This window comes from Sorex araneus, chromosome X (genome assembly GCF_027595985.1).
Source record: "Sorex araneus isolate mSorAra2 chromosome X, mSorAra2.pri, whole genome shotgun sequence".
NCBI classification, from domain to species: Eukaryota; Metazoa; Chordata; class Mammalia; order Eulipotyphla; family Soricidae; genus Sorex; species Sorex araneus.
The window spans coordinates 21378677-21394989 of NC_073313.1; the positions used below are offsets into that span (position 1 = coordinate 21378677).

Genomic DNA, 16313 nt, shown 5'->3' on the forward strand with positions numbered 1-16313 from the left:
TGGAGAGATTATACTGGGGCTAAGGCTCTTGCTTTGCACACAGCTAAAAGTGAGTCAGTCCCCAGCATTGTATATGTCCCCCACATACCACCAGAAATGACCACTGAGCATCACTATGTGTGACCAACAACCACACCCTCTGCCCAAATGGGCTGGAGCGATAGCACAGTGGTTGGGCGTTCGCCTTTCACGGGCCGACCGGAGTTTGATTCCTCCGCCCCTCTCGGAGAGCTGGGCAAGCTACCCAGAGTATCACCTGTGCGTATTGGATATGCCAAAAACAGTAACAATAAGTATCTCAATGAGAGACGTGACGTTACTGGTGCCCGCTCGAACAAATCAATGAGCAACGGGATGACAGTGACAAACAGAATATTTTGAATACCTCCAGAAAAACGAAAGAAGAAAATGGCCCGGTTTTGTCCTCTGAGTACAGTACAGATTATTATTAAAACATTATGTTGAATAAACAAAAATCTTAAAATATCATTTTAAAATACTTGAGAATATGAAAGGTTAAAGTATCTTATGGTATTACTTGTTTTCTCAGTATTGCCTGAAAGCTTCATACTTTTCAGCAAAATTGATAGTGTTTATTTTCTCACTTTGATTCTTACTACAATTTAACAGAATATTTGAAATATATTTTGGGTCAAATTAGTAGTTACCCAGTCCCACAGGTTTTTATTGCAGCACAGTCAGAATAATCCATGCATCAAGATTCCTTTCCATCACAGCCTTGAAAAAAATCTGTATTTTCTAGGTTGGTTGGGCATTACAGTTATAAAAGTTTTGCAGTTGTCATTCTTTTCAAAAATACAAACTTGGCACTCTTCCATTAAGAATGACTGTAGTTCATCTAATTTTCCTCATCGGAACATTTCTTTATTTCTTCATTAAAAAGTTTAGTCTATGAAAATTGGCATTTTGTTGCTATGTAAACATGTAAATTGTATGTATGATTTTGAATTATGAATCAAGCATTCTCATCTTAAGACAACAAAAACTCTAAAAAATGATAAGTCTAGTTGTCAAATTAGACTTTTTTCATGTGACTGCAGTTACTTGGATGTATGTAATACAGGAAGTGCCCTTTGTTTCTAAAGGGAAAATGGAAGGCTGGAGAGATAGTGCAGGGGCTGAAGGTCCTTGCGATGCCTGTCCAACTCTAGTTTAATCCCTGACACTTCCTGGTGCCCCACACACCTCTGGGAGTAATCTCTAAGCACTGAGCTAGGAGTAGGTCCCCCGAAAACCGATAGATATGGCCCACCCCATCCCCAAAATAAATAAGACAGACAACACGTAATGAAAGGGAAATTTGGTCAGTATTTATAATATATATTTTAGGGGATTATATACTTAATGACCATACTTAGTTTCGTTATCACAGTATATAAGTACATTTGTATACTTAACCAAATTTCTTTTTCTATAATAAAAACGAATAATTTTAGGTATTTGCACAGCTTGTAAGGGTGAGTCATTAATTTCTCTTATTAATTTTACTGTGGACCGTTCAATATAGACTCCACTAAAGCTAATCTCTTAACTTTTTATCTGCTCCCTTTAGTTTTCCATAGAACAATATGTATGTTTATTGCATACATGTATACATTAACAAAAAGATTCACACTTTATGAGAAAACAATTTAAGACATTGAGTTATTCAAGAACTCACCATATGAGTAGCATATATACATACATATAATTTTTATACATAATACATGTACTCATTCGACTGAAAGTTTGATTTTGGTTTATATTTTTCTTAATGCAACTTTGTTTGAGTGAATTCCATATTGACTGTCACTGTCACTGTCATCCCGTTGCTCAACGATTTGTTCAAGTGGGCACCAGTAATGTCTCTCATTGAGACTGTTTTTGGCATATTCAATATGCAGGGGAGCTTGCCAGGCTCTGCCGTGTGGGCTCCATACTCTCGTAGCTTGCCGGGCTCTCCGAGAGGGACGGAGGAATCGAACACAGGTTGGCCACGTGAAAGGCGAACCCAACCGCTGTGCTATCACTCCAGCCCTGTTTAATAAATCTTTCTTGTCGGTATAGGACCTCTCATATATAATAGAATAAGCAATACCAATCCTTACAGTTTTCTGCTACATGGTATGTCCATATGGGATGTTGGGCTGGAGCGATAGCACAGCCGGTAGGGTGTTTGCCTTGTATGCGGCCGACCCAGGTTCGATTCCTCCGCCCTTCTCGGAGAGCCCGGCAAGCTACCGCGAGTATCTCGCCCTCACAGCAGAGCCTGGCAAGCTTCCTGTGGAGTATTAGGTATGCCAAAAACAGTAACAACAAGTCTCACCATGGAGACGTTACTGGTGCCCGCTCGAGCAAGGGGATGACAGTGACAGTGACAGGTATGCCCATATAAATAGAGCATGGTGAATTAACTAAGGGTGAGTCATCTTCTAATCTCAGCTACATTAATATTTATGTCACAGGCATAACCATACTTTAGTGCCGTGAGCTTCTTAGCCTATTCCTAAGCTAGTAGCAGTATCTCTTTTTGATAGAGGACTAACAAAAGTACCAGGCTGTTTTTTCAGAAATTTTTTTGTCCAGCTGAAAATAAAACTAGCTGAATTTGATATTTATTTTCCTCATGTTGCATGAGAACTATCTATATAGTTAAAATATGTGCAGGAGTTAAGTAGTTGAGAATGAGTTAAGTACAGGAGATATCTTGCTAATTCAGTTAAATCTGAGTATATTTTAAGTTATTTCAAATAGTAGGATTGAATCTTCTTTATTTGGACAAACATAATCTACACTTTTGTATAGATATAGAGGAATAGTACTCTATAATATAGGAATACAGGGTTTTGCTTAACTGAAAGTCACATTTTACAACTGGCATTATACCTCTAAATTTATCTTCTTATATCTCATATACCTGTTAAAATGTTTTATCTATCTTGTTATATAATTCACTATTCTGTTGATTTAAGATTTCAGTTTTGGCACTCAGCAGACATTTCTCTCTACTTTGATAGCAATCATGGGACCATGTAGGTTAGTAACAGAAATAAATACTAAGAGAGATAGTTGATCCACAAGGAAAGTAGCATTTACATCCATAGTCTTGTTGTGACAAAGATTTCCATAATCAATAGACCATTTTTATAAAGTAGTGTTTAATGTAACTACAGCCTTAAATGAAATGTTTCTACCAAAATAACCAGTTGCCTAGACACTATGGGTAATAGTTTTAGGAATCCTTTAAATTATTAGAAATATTTCTCTTGAGAAAGAAGAAAAGTGCCTGCCATAGTGGTGGACAGGGTTGAGGTACATTGTGTTGGGAAATGCACACTGGACAGGTGTTGGAATATTATATGACTAAAACCCAATCATGAACAACTTTGTAACTGTATTTGACTGTGATTCAATTTAAAAAGAGAGAAATATTTCTCTTTAGAATCCCATAAAAGAAGATCAGCCTCCTATCATTTTACATTACCTTGTTAAAATTTTGTATTTTCTTAGGTTTCACCTTCCTCTCTCCATGAGAATATTAGCTGCTTATAGTGATATATTGGTCTATCTATATATTTATATTAGTTCTCTGAATATCTTTGTACTACAAATGAGATGCACAATTTAAATAGTGAGTAATTACTCAGAGTAATTATTTTTATTACATTTACTTTAAAACAATAACATTCTATTTGAAATTCTTACAATATCAATTTATTTAGTGATAATTCTGTTATTGAGGTGGAAGTACCCTTGCAGAAGTGGTAGCTTTTAACCTTTGTTGGTTTTTTAAATAGTGCAACTATTGCCATTAACCGATTAGGTAAAGTGAGAGGAGAAAGCTATATTGTAAATATTATACCTACTGTCTTGATCACTGAAAACAATTTATGGAGTCAGACAAATAATTCAAGATCCTGATTTCCATCCTAATCAATATATATCTTGTTCCTAACCCCCAGAACTTCTGGGAGTTACCCCTCTATTTATATTCCAAAGTTTACGTGCTAAGATGGTTTCTGTATGTGACATACTACAGTGAAAACTGACCTGGGCATGGTTGAAAGACACATGCCCTTTTGTTATTTATTAGCTATGTGATTGTTTTTTTTGACCAGAGGGCAGGGGATAGGGGGAGAGGTAATACCCATTGTGCTCAGGGATCACTCCTGGCAGAGCTTAGGGTACCATGTGTGGTGCCAGGGATCAAATCCAAGTTCAGTTCATTCTAGGCTAGCACCTGACCCATTCTATTATCTCTCCAGCCCCACTGCATGATATCTAGGCAAGCTCTTTAGCTTCTCTGAACCTCACTATTTCCCCTTGAAAAGATAGAATTTTCCTGCAAACTTTAAAGGAAGGTCAGAAAGATCAGAAGATATTTAATGCAGAACTTTTTTTTTGTTTTTCAAGTGTTTTTATTTTGTCTTAAAAAGAAAATTAGATCTAAGGCTCAGAACACATAATTGACATTATGTGGGGGAGGGAATTTCTTTTTTTTTCGTGTAATGCAGAACTATTATTACTTTCTCTGCCATTTCACCACCCTAACTCTTGACTCCATACTTCTCCTTTAATCGATACTTTATTTAGGGATGAAAAAGGAAACCTCCCTTGTGAAGACCTCAGAGGACATATGGTGGGCAAGCCAGTGCACAAGGGATCTGAATCGCCGAACTCATTTCTGGATCAGGAATACCGAAAGAGGTTTAATATTGTTGAGGAAGATACTGTTCTGTATTGCTATGAATATGAAAAAGGAAGATCAAGTAGTCAAGGGAGACGAGAGAGCACTCCGACTTATGGTAAGAGTCTTTACTTTTACATTGACATAAAAACATATGACTGTGCTTTTTGGGTTATGTCAGTAATTTTATAGCTTTTGAATAGTTATAATTTATCTGTGTCGTGTGCTTATAAGTGGATCTCAACAAGAGAGATGATATTCAATTTTTTCTAAGCTTTCTGAAGAATACTAGGTTGCATTTTTATTGATTTAAGTCATTTTCATTCATTAGAAATAAATTTTTTGAGTCACACATCTTTTTACTAGGTCAGATATTGCAAAAATTAGAATAATTCAGGCTTCCCCTCTTTATAAATGAATAATTATTAGCATGACTTATTTAAATTTAAATATATTGAAATTTATTTAAAATAAAAATTATCTCCTTTTTCCTCCTAAATTGATTAAATTTTTAGATAATCTTTTGGGAAAATATCTTTTTTTGCATTTTAACTTTCAAACCTTAAGTGGAGAAGGACTTGATATAGGATGAGCGTACTATATTGATAGTAAATGTGGGCTTAGAGTTACTATGGCCCTAAAATTTTTTATCGGCTCCTCTGATTTTCCATATCTCACCAAGAATGTAAAACAATCACAAAACACCTAAAATCTGAAAGATTTGCAGATACAGTTGCCTACAGTTGAAGTGCTTAAACCTGCATCACTCTTTTTGTAAGAATGAATGGATTTTACCAGAGGTTAAACTAATTCCTTTTTCAGTGAGAAACTTATCCTTTAGGGAAGGACAAGATCCCTAATGATTAGTCCACATTTGATCTACAGGACAGAACAAAATGAAAGTTATTTTTAATTTAGCCCTTTCTGCCCCCTTACTTTACAACCATGGCCATTTGTCTCCCTCCTACGAGCACAAAATATTAATTGTCTGTACTCTATTACCCATGCCCTATTTCCTTCAGCTCTTTGGTAATATTTATATATGAAAAATTTTGCCCCAAATAATTCCAGATAGGGCCGAGAGATAGTACAGCGGATAAGGTACTTGCTTTGCACGCAATCAATCTAAGCTAGATAGATGCCCGTCCTTTAGTCCCCTAGCTCACTGAGGCCTGATTGCAGAGCCACGAGTAAGCCAGGTGCATGGAAAAAAAAAAACCCAAATGACCCTCATTAGGAAGCAGACTTATCGTTCTATATTATCTGTAAATATGTTTTTAAATCAGAGGAATGACTAATATTTTTACCTCAATTACATACTAGTCTGTTATTACTCAATTAGCACTGTAGCACTGTTGTCCTGTTGTTCATCGATTTGCTCAAGCGGGCACCAGTAACGTCTCCATTGCCAGATCTGTTGTTGCTATTTTTGACATATCGAATACGCCACGGGAAGCTTGCCAGGCTCTGCCATTCGGGCGGGATACTCTCGGTAACTTGCTGGACACTCTGAGAGGGATGGAGGAATCGATCCTGGGTTGGCTGTGTGCAAGGCAAACGCCCTATCCGCTGTGCTATGGCTCCAGTCATTACATACTAGTTATTCAGAACTATTACAATTTGAAGGTACTTTCACCTTTGCTTTTCTCCTGTATTATATTGTAAAAGCTCCACAGTATAAAGGTCTGCCGTCTTTGTTATTCCTACCCCTGCCCTAGTACCTGTTTATTCATATCAATTTCTTCTAATACGTATTGACTGCTTACTATGAGATTGGAGTAATACATATGCTCTCTTCTCCTTTTTTAACTCTAGAATTTTCTGGCTGTTTGCTACTTAGGTTGAGAGAGATAAAGGTTTTTAAGGGAAATTATAGTCACCCACTGAAGTGAATTTCTAATACCTTTATTAATACCTAATGCTTGCTAGGTTTTTGAACGACTATGCATTCTTTGCATTGATACTATCTGAACTCTACAAAACTGTTCCTTTTCTCCCATCATCTTGAATGACAACATTTTTAAGTACTTTCAGACTACAGTTTAAGGCATCCAGTGCCATCACAATCCTCAAATAATATCTTTTCCACTTTTAAAAGGTCTAGATAGTGTATGGATTTTTGACATTTTTTGTAAACAACTTATGACATAAGATATACATGTGATTAAATGAGGGATAAGGGTTTTTTTTACTTCTTTTACCAAAGGTAAGTGATTCACAAAGCAGTTCAGGCGTGGCTTACCAAAACTCTCACTTGAGCAACTCAACTGCAAATTAACAATTAATTTAATAATGTGGCCCAGAATTACCCAGATCAAATAAACTGCATTTAATCAAAATTATTTCCTTTGCTCAAACATTTTAAATCCTTTAACTTTGGCTCCTGAAAGTTTGTTTTTAAATTTTAAACTTAAAAAAAAAAACACTCAGATCTGGGTAAAAACTGCCTGTCACATTAAGGAATTCATGACCATATTTCCCCAAGATTAATTCTTTTGTCAACTCATTTAGCTTATTGTGTACATAAAATTAGCTAGGCATCAGGGAAGCAAAGATGGATAAGCCAGAAAGCTCCCCTGGAAGGCAGTTAGAACCCAGAGGGAAGACACAAATGAGTTGTCATCACTGTAGGTAAGTAGAGAAGTGCGGACAGGGTACTGGAGCTGCCCAGGGGCTGAAGTCCCACAGTCCGCCTGGGGACTCAGATCAGTTGTGCTTCAATTTATGTGCTAAAGAGTTTCATGCAGGGCTTCTTTTTGCTACTCATACTCTCCTGTTAATTTCCAAGATTATCTTTTTATGCAAAGAGAGTTTACAGTTAAGATTTATAAGAGTCTGTGTAGGATTTTGAAAAGGAAAAAGAAACATAAAGATGCTCTCTTAGTAAGTTCTTTCATCATATCTATCTGTTGACTTAGGATAAATGGATTTTTATGTTAGAAATATTTAGGGAAATCATTACTAGTTGTGCAATTACTAAGTGACAAAGAAACATGGGTGTAAAGAGAATACCTGCGAACATCCTGGTTGATAGATTTAAAATCCGCGCTCTAACAGAGGCTCACTTAGCAAGCCATGGATCCACTAGCTGTCACTAAGAGTGAGTTCTAAGAAGCACTGTGGGGGCCAGAAGATAGTATAAAGATGGAGGCACTTGCCTAGCATGCACTCGTGTAATTCCCAGCACTCTGGCACCACATATGGTGCCCCAAGCTAATGATTCATGTTGAGCATTTATATATCCCGGTACAGCTAGAAGCATTCATAATACAACAAACAGTTTAATCATCACAACAGACCTGTGAGGTAGACGGGCTAAACTTATTTAGAAATGACAGAAATGGCCTACCCAACTGGTAAGTGGTAGAGCTGATGCTTAGTAGCCTACGGTATTTCTTGCTTCTACAATTGAAAATAATTCAGAGGTATAAGAAAAACAATTTGCAGAAATTGTGTTATTCCTTCCAAATCCAGGCATTTGATTTCAGGCAAATAAAGCTAGATCTGTTTTTGTATGATCTTATGTATGTATTTACTGGCACAATAATGATGTTATGGGCGTGATAGGCCTTAGACAGAAGTGGCTAAATTAAGAGGTTAAAATGAAAAACAATGCTCTGTGTTTTATTTTAAATCAGAGGAGATAAAATAGGCTTTACTTTCCTCAAAAGTAGGTGAGGAGACAGAGAGATAGTACAGCAGCCACTTGGCTTGCACATGGCTGACCCAGGATTGATAGCCCCAGCACCATGGAGAGTCCTCTGAGCATCGCCAGGAGTGATCCCCGAGGACAGAGCCAGGAATAAGCCCTTAGCACCACTGGGTGTGGCCCAAAAAATTTAGAAAATTAAGTAGACAAGAACATTTTCTTGAATTGTTCATTCAGTAACCTAAATTAGTCATTGTTAGTACAAGCTAATGATTATACATTAGCCATCAGTAATCTTGTTTGCAGTCTAAATAGTCTCTTTTGTTAAATGAATATTTTAATGACTACAGCTTAGATTTCTGTGACAATTTAATGACAGTGCATGTAAATTGACTGCAGTATGACCAGTATGTGCTAGGTATTTATTTTCAATACTGTTGTTAATACATTGAAATTCACATGTTCCTAAAAGAATAGAATTTAAGTGTTTTACCACTAACAAGAGAGGGTAACCATGTGAGATGGTGGATATGTAAATACTTTGATTGTGGTAATCATTTCACAGTTGTGTTCATATGTATAACTTAAATATGTCGTTTCATTTGACGGTTATATCCCAATAAATCTGGCTAAAAGTATAAAGGAACTTAAAAGATCTTAATATGCAGTAATTATATTACTAATAATACAGGCACTTAAGAGTCTTTGAAGAATAAGATTGAGTGAATATAAAGTTCAGTTAAAAAGTGAACCCTTTGTGTAAAAATACGTGGAGAAAAGTACCATTAAATAACTGTTTGCTGTCATCTTCTTATGCTTCAAAGGCAAAGATTCAGCTTTAGTAATACCAGTTGCCTGACACCTTTTCAGAACAGTAATATTTCCCATAAGTTTTACAGGAATTATTTGTCCACAGACTCTGCCCTTGCCATTTCTTCACAGCTCGTCTCTAAGCATCAAAACCTGCTAAGATCTAGATATAGGTGGCTATGTCCCTTATGGCCTGGGAATAGTCATATCTTAGAGGAATAGGAAGAAAACATTTTTTACAATGATGTCACTGAATAGCATGAATGAATTCAATTCTTTTTCTGGTTTATTTAAAATTCAAGACCTCACAAAAAGCACAGGGATGTATGCAAAGCTGGTATTTAGAAATGTTCCTTACAAACATTAAAAGTACATACAACTCTGAACTGAGGAAAATTAATCTCCCTAGCATTATACCTGGAAGTTTTCCACTCCAGTAGTTGGGGCAAAAGAAACCAAGTACCTTTTATCCTCATGAATAGTATATGATGAAGGGCCTATGAGAAATGGTATAGTAGACTGAATTTTAATAATGTATGTTCCAGGCTCTCATTATATTTGAATGTTGCCCTTCATTGTATCTTCTGGGCAGTTGAATTATAGTTACTAGCATTATTTCCAACATTTCATAAAGATTCACAGGTACCCAATATTCTCACACTTCTTTACTTCTGATTACAAGCCCTTTCTCTTCCCTGTGATTTTTAAATGTCATCCATGAGCTATGCTAGACAGAAAATGAAATGGCACTAGCCACGGTTAATTTCTGTATTCAAGTAAAATGTACCGATTTCAAATCACAGCTGACCAATAGAAATTAGTGAATCAAAAATGCTGAGATAGGCAATGTGAGCAGTACTCACAGGAATTTTTATTCCTTTGTACTTATATTTCATAAAGACGAAATGTTAGTTAGCTTCACAAAATCATTTTGAACGTCAAGCTTATGGTGATAAGGGACCTTATAATTGATGGGAAAGTAGTTCAGCAGTATTTTGGCATAGAAATAGAAAATAGTCTGTTCCTAATGTAAAAATTAGAGTAATCACCTAGGGAAGGTACCCTTTCTTAATTTGTATAATTTTACTGATAGAAATAGCAGATTTTTGAGGTCAGATAGACCCGAATTTGGTATCAGAGCTTGGCCTTTAATAACTGATTGACCTTGAATTTTATACTTCACTTCACTGTGCTTTTATTTCCTTATCTGTAAAATGGGATAGCACTATTCATCAAATTATTCTGAGTGTAAAATGAGCTATTCTAAATTTAGATTTTGTATAGATAATGTATATAAAAATAAAATGGCTGGGCAATGTCAATAAAAAGACAGCTCACAAGAAAAGTATCACCCTGTTGGGACACTTTCCCATAGAAGACAAATGACAGCCAATAATTAGGTTTATGAAACAGTTCTCACCATCAGTAATGATTAGGGAAATGCAAATAAAAACAACATTGAGATGTCATCTCACACCAGTGAAAAGGGCACGTATCAAAAAGTTTGGTAACAACCTGTGTTGGCCGGATTGTAGTGAGAAAGGAACCCTCATCCACTGTTGGCGGGAATGTCATGTGGTTCGGCCTCTATAGAAAGTAAAATGGAGATTTATCAAAGAAAAATAGAAGTAGAACTCCCATATGATCCAGCACTAACACTTCTTGGCATTTGTCTCCCAAATACAACAACATTAATTCAAAAGGAACTATGCACACCCATGGTCATCACAGCTCTTAGTACAATAGTCAAGATAATGGAAACAAACAAATTCCCAACTACAAATGAATAGATCAAGAAGTTGTGGCATATATACACAATGAAAGACTATACAACTCTTAGAAAGAACAGAATCACGCTGTTTGCACGACATGAATGGAACTGCAGGATATTGTGTTGATTGGAATTGGTCAGAAGAAAAGGGATAGTTGAAGAATGATCTCTCTCACATATGGGACTTAGCAATGAAAGGCCACAGCAAACACAAGAGAACCGATCCAGAGAACGGAGTTTTGAGGTGTGAGTTTAAAAGTGCAGGGTATTGGGGTCCTTGAAATTATGTACTTGGGAAGCCATCATTAACAATATTGTAAACCACAGAACCTCAGTAAATATTAACAAGTTATTTTCGTAATAAAAGAAGAGGAAAAAATAAAAATAAAGAAAAGAAAAATGACTGTTGGACCAGAAAGAGGACATAGGAATTTGACATTTCCCTTGCAGGCGACCAACGTCACTCTCTCCCCAATTCCACATAAGGTTCCCAAGCACTGCCAGGAGTGGCCCTACAGCAAGAGCCAAGAAAAGCTCTTGAACACTCCCAGATGATGCTCAGAAAACAAATGTAACATTTATTTTTCAGGAATAATTTTTAAATTAAAAAGTATATTTATTTTTAAAATTAATCTTAGTTTCTAGAGCATTAATCTGTGGATTAAATGGAAAGACTAGAAAATCAAATCAATAAAACTGATGCAACACCACAGGATTAAACAAACTGAAATAAATTAACAGGAAAAATATGAAGTCGATGAAATAGTGCTCCCATTAAAGATTAAAATGAAAAAGTCGAAAAGTAGAAACATAACAACTTATTGATTCTCCCCCTGGGATTAGTACTTTCCCCCAGGAGATTTTTGATGATTTCTGTGAACATTTGAAGTTGTCAAAAATGGAGCTGGAGGTGCCACTGTAGGGCACAGGACAACTCCCAACAATAAGATCAGATATGTAAACTGTGCCACTATTCAGAAACCATAGGTAACTTAAGAACCAGTTTATGTGAAAACATCATTAATAATATTGTAAATCATAGTACCTCAATCAATTTGCAAAAGTTTTTTTTTAAAAAAAATTAAAAAATCAGTATAGGGGGCTGAATCGATAGCACAGCGGGTAGGGCATTTGCCTTGCGTGCAGCCGACCCGGGTTCGATTCCCAGCATCCCATATGGTTCCCCAAGCACCGCCAGGTGTAATTCCTGAGTGCAGAGCCAGGAGTAACCCCTGTGCAGTGCCAGGTGTGACCCAAAAAGCAAAACAAAAAAAAAATCGCTAGAGTTTAAAAGCCTGAAAAATGAATCAGCTTACAGTGACCAAAGAGATAGTGGATAAGGTAAGGCACTTGCCCTAATTTCCTTTAGGAATATTATTTTGTAAGATTTTTACTGACACCAGCACAATCCCTGGCACTGTGCATGTTCCTCCAAGCTCTGCCAGGAATGATCCCTAAGCACATCCAGCTATGGCCCCAGAAACAGAAATAAAAATAAGACCCATATATCAATGGTAAAATTTCTTACTTTGACGTTCCAAACAACTGAATCACAGAGAAGTCTTTGGAACAACCTCTGAATTTACAGTAAATACTGCCTCTGCAGTGAGCTTGTTGAATGTACTGCAGAAAAGTCATTTTCTAAAGTAAATAATTTGTGATAAAATTCAAACTGGAGTAATAAGTATTAACTGGAAAGATGACTATATGGTGTTAGAAATGCTACACACCTTGTAGGAATTACTTGTAACACTGCAAAACAATTTGACAGAAATCATTCAGGAAATAGATCCTTGGGAATTGAAAATGTCAAGTGTTACATCCAATCTTTTTTTAAAAAAGTGTCTAAAAATTTTACATTGATTACCTAATTGACTGGAGACATTAAATAATTAGGACAACTTAAGCCATTTAGAGTACAAATATAACATTGCATGGCTTCATAAATAACATGCCATGTCAAACCAATTTATTTTTCATCTTTCTAAGATCATAGACAATAATACAAAATAGCATCCACAGTTTATGTTCTTATCTATCATTAGGTTTTCATCTACCTTTAGCAATATTACTTTGTATGATTTGCAAACCAATAGATCGTTTAAGCAAAAAAGAAATAGTAATCATTCTTATCATTTGCATACTTCTGAAGAAAAACAGATTGAAGCGGTTGAAATCTGAATCTGGGAAGGCTGAAAGTGGGGAGAGAAAAAGACCACAGTGTTGTAGAACTCTCTAGCCACTCCCACACCACCAAAAATAAAGAAATAACACTAGGCAGAGTGATGAAATGGAAGGATTGACCTGCACTAACAAATGAAAACAAGTCTGGGAAGAAGTTCATCATAACTTTCTAAATTTCACAATGAGGAGTTCAAAACAGTAGTTCTAATTATATTCACTACAATGAGAAAAACAGAACAGAACACTAAAAACGAGAGAAAGTGTTAGAAAAATCCAAACGCTTCAGCTGCTATTGTGGCCACATGACCTCATTCATATCTCTTCATTCTCAGCAATAGAAAACAAATTATCAAATGCTTCCTTTCCAGCAGGTCTGACTTTGGGGGGGGGGGTGGAAACTCCAAACAATAATAGTGAGTTTTTTGTTGAAATGTTGAATGTAATCAAAGTAAAGTGAAAGTAAAGTGAAATTTATCAGATACACAGCTGGGGTGGGGGGCTGGGGGGGCAGAGGAGTGGGAGGGAGGTTTACTGTGGTTCTTGGTGGTGGAATATGTGCACTGGTGAAGGGATGGGTGTTTGAGCATTGTGTGACTAAGGCTTAAGCCTGAAAGCTTTGTAACTTTCCACATGGTGATTCAATTTAAAAAAAAAAAAAATCACTGCGCTAAAGAATACAGTGGTTGAACTAAAAACACAAGTGTTCGATAAAATAGAAGAAGCCAAAGATTAAGTAAAATAGTGTAAGAGTTAAGGTGCTTGCCTATCCTGTGGCTGACACTGGTTTGATCCCCAACCCTGCATAGCGTACCCCAAGAGCCATCAGGAATGATACATGAACACCTCCAGGTGTGACCCACCTCCCACCAAAATAAGAATGATCATATCAGAGAGCTTCAGGATAAAGTAGAATAAACCATCAAATAGAACAAAGAAAAGAAAAATGAAAACTTTTAATGAAGAAAGCATAAGATGCGAGAGAAAGAATTAACGGGAGAAACATTCACATCATAGATGCTCCAGAAGAACAGAAAATAGAATGGATCAGAGTTTATAGTTGAAAAAAATAATAATGACGGCTTTCTCAGTCTACGAAAGGAAGCAGGAAGTCAGATCCAGGAAGCTCAAAGAATTCCAAACAAAATGAACCCAAAAAGATATTGTAATTAAAATGGCAAAGGTTGAATAGAGATAGAATCCCAACAGCAACAAAGGAATATAAAAGGCTCAGATATATTGGTACCCCTTAGAACCCCATAATTAGATCTTTCAGTTATGAACCTTCAAAGTGGCATGATATATCCAAAGTGTTATATGAAAAAGAGCTCCAATCAACAACACTTTGTTCGACTAGCTTATCTCATATTTGAAAGAGCAATAAAAAATTCAGACACACAACAGATAAATCCGTGGACACTCAACTTCTCTGTGATGAATACTAATAGTCTTCTATGATAGGAAAAGAAACCAAATTCGTAGGTTTAAGATATTTTAAAAACATAAGATTTAGGAAGCAAGCAGAGTAATAACACAATCTGATACAATGAACTCAAAACTTGCATTAAATTTAAAAGAGGGTATAAACTTAGAACTTTAGATGTAAACTTCAGGTAATCTCATGACAAAAACACTTTTTTGTAAGTTTTGAAAAGTTCAGAATTTTCTTCAACCATGTTTGCTACTCTCTATTTAGGTTCTATGTCATTACTATTTTTTCTGTGTCACTTTTAGAAAGCAATAGAAAAAGAGAAAGTGACGAATAACTTATTTGTTGATGGCATTTTAGTTTATTTGTTAATGAAACTGGAAGTATTTTCTTTATTTTTCTTATGTTTGACTTATTTTGCTTATACGGATCTTAAAGCAAATATTTAAATAATCATCACATTGTTATTTACCAGCCTAAATTTAGTAAACTTTATCGCAAAATGAAACCTTAAAAATGTGACCCTACAGGAAAGAATGAAGACAGTACCAAAAAAATTTTATGTTAAAATGTTTTTTAAAATAATAAAATAAAATTTGACCCTATAGATTGTCACTGTCATCCCGTTGCTCATCAATTTGTTCGAGCGGGCACCAGTAACGTCTCTCATTGAGAGACTTACTGATACTGTTTTTGGCATATCCAATATGCACGGGTAGCTTGCCAGGCTCTGCCGGGCGAGCTTGATACTCTTGGTAGCTTGCCGGGAGGAGGAATTGAACTCAGGTTGGCCACGTGAAAGGCGAATGCCCAACCACTGTTCTATCGCTCCAGCCCACCCTGTAGATTAAAATGTCCAATTCTTACTTATTTAATTAATTCCAGATATGTTACCTTTATCTTTTAAAATATACTGACTTTCCATTAATTCCATTTTATCCCTCTTTAAATGTGTGATTCTTTACCTTAAATAACCTCAGGATATTTTCCTAGAAGTGTAGTCAAACATCTGAAAGTAACTTCTCTGTCTGATATGTGGGAAGTTTGATGGTTGTATGTGAAATGCTTATAGCTTAACATTCCTTACTACACTTTTTCTTCAAAATATTGGCTGAAATATTCAGAACAGATGTGTGTATGTATGTCTATTTTCCCTTCGACTCTACAGAAAGCTTTTTTTGTGAGCAGTAAAGGATATCTCAGACTTCAAGTGAAATTTCACTGCCATTCTTTTTTTCAAAAAACTCCTTGACTATAAGAGAGAAGATTGCTTCTCAGGTGCCATTTATCTCCCTGAAACTTAATGATATTAGCATGCGTTTTGGAGGGAACTTTAAAACATGATTCTGAAAGTGTAGCAACTCAGTAACATTTCAAACACCAGTAGTATCATAACGTGAACTTTCTTAGGTAAGAAATCAAGAGACAAAGGCCTGGCAAATGGCTCAAATAGTTGGAATACATAATGGCACTGTGGTCGTGTTTGGCAGGGCACATGTGGCATCTGAGTACTTGAAGATCTTTTCCTCCAAAAAAGTATAAAATTCAAACACAATTCAGACATATTTATCTTTTAACCCTACTACATGGATTAGGATGCAATAAGAAATACATCACATAATCCTTCCTCCATAGAAAGCCCAGTTTGAAAACTTCAGATGTGCAATGGGTATGAATAGTCAAGTAAGAAATAATAGTTTAACTATGGGACAGTAGCCTAAAAATAACACCAGTTTTATGATAGGTTGTGTCAGATGAACTCTGCAGTTAATAATATCTTATACTT

At 36.0% G+C, this 16313-nt stretch overlaps 1 protein-coding gene across 5 annotated transcripts in view; it reads left to right on the forward strand.

Moving 5' to 3' along the window:
• The window catches only part of CNKSR2 (connector enhancer of kinase suppressor of Ras 2), a 266721-nt gene that overhangs the window by 157202 nt on the left and 93206 nt on the right, over nt 1-16313 (forward strand). For all 5 annotated transcript variants that reach the window (XM_004612236.2, XM_004612237.2, XM_055120826.1 and 2 more), the window contains one exon: nt 4594-4805. In XM_004612236.2, the coding sequence (XP_004612293.1) occupies nt 4594-4805 (212 nt within the window). The remainder of the gene's footprint in view (nt 1-4593; nt 4806-16313) is intronic.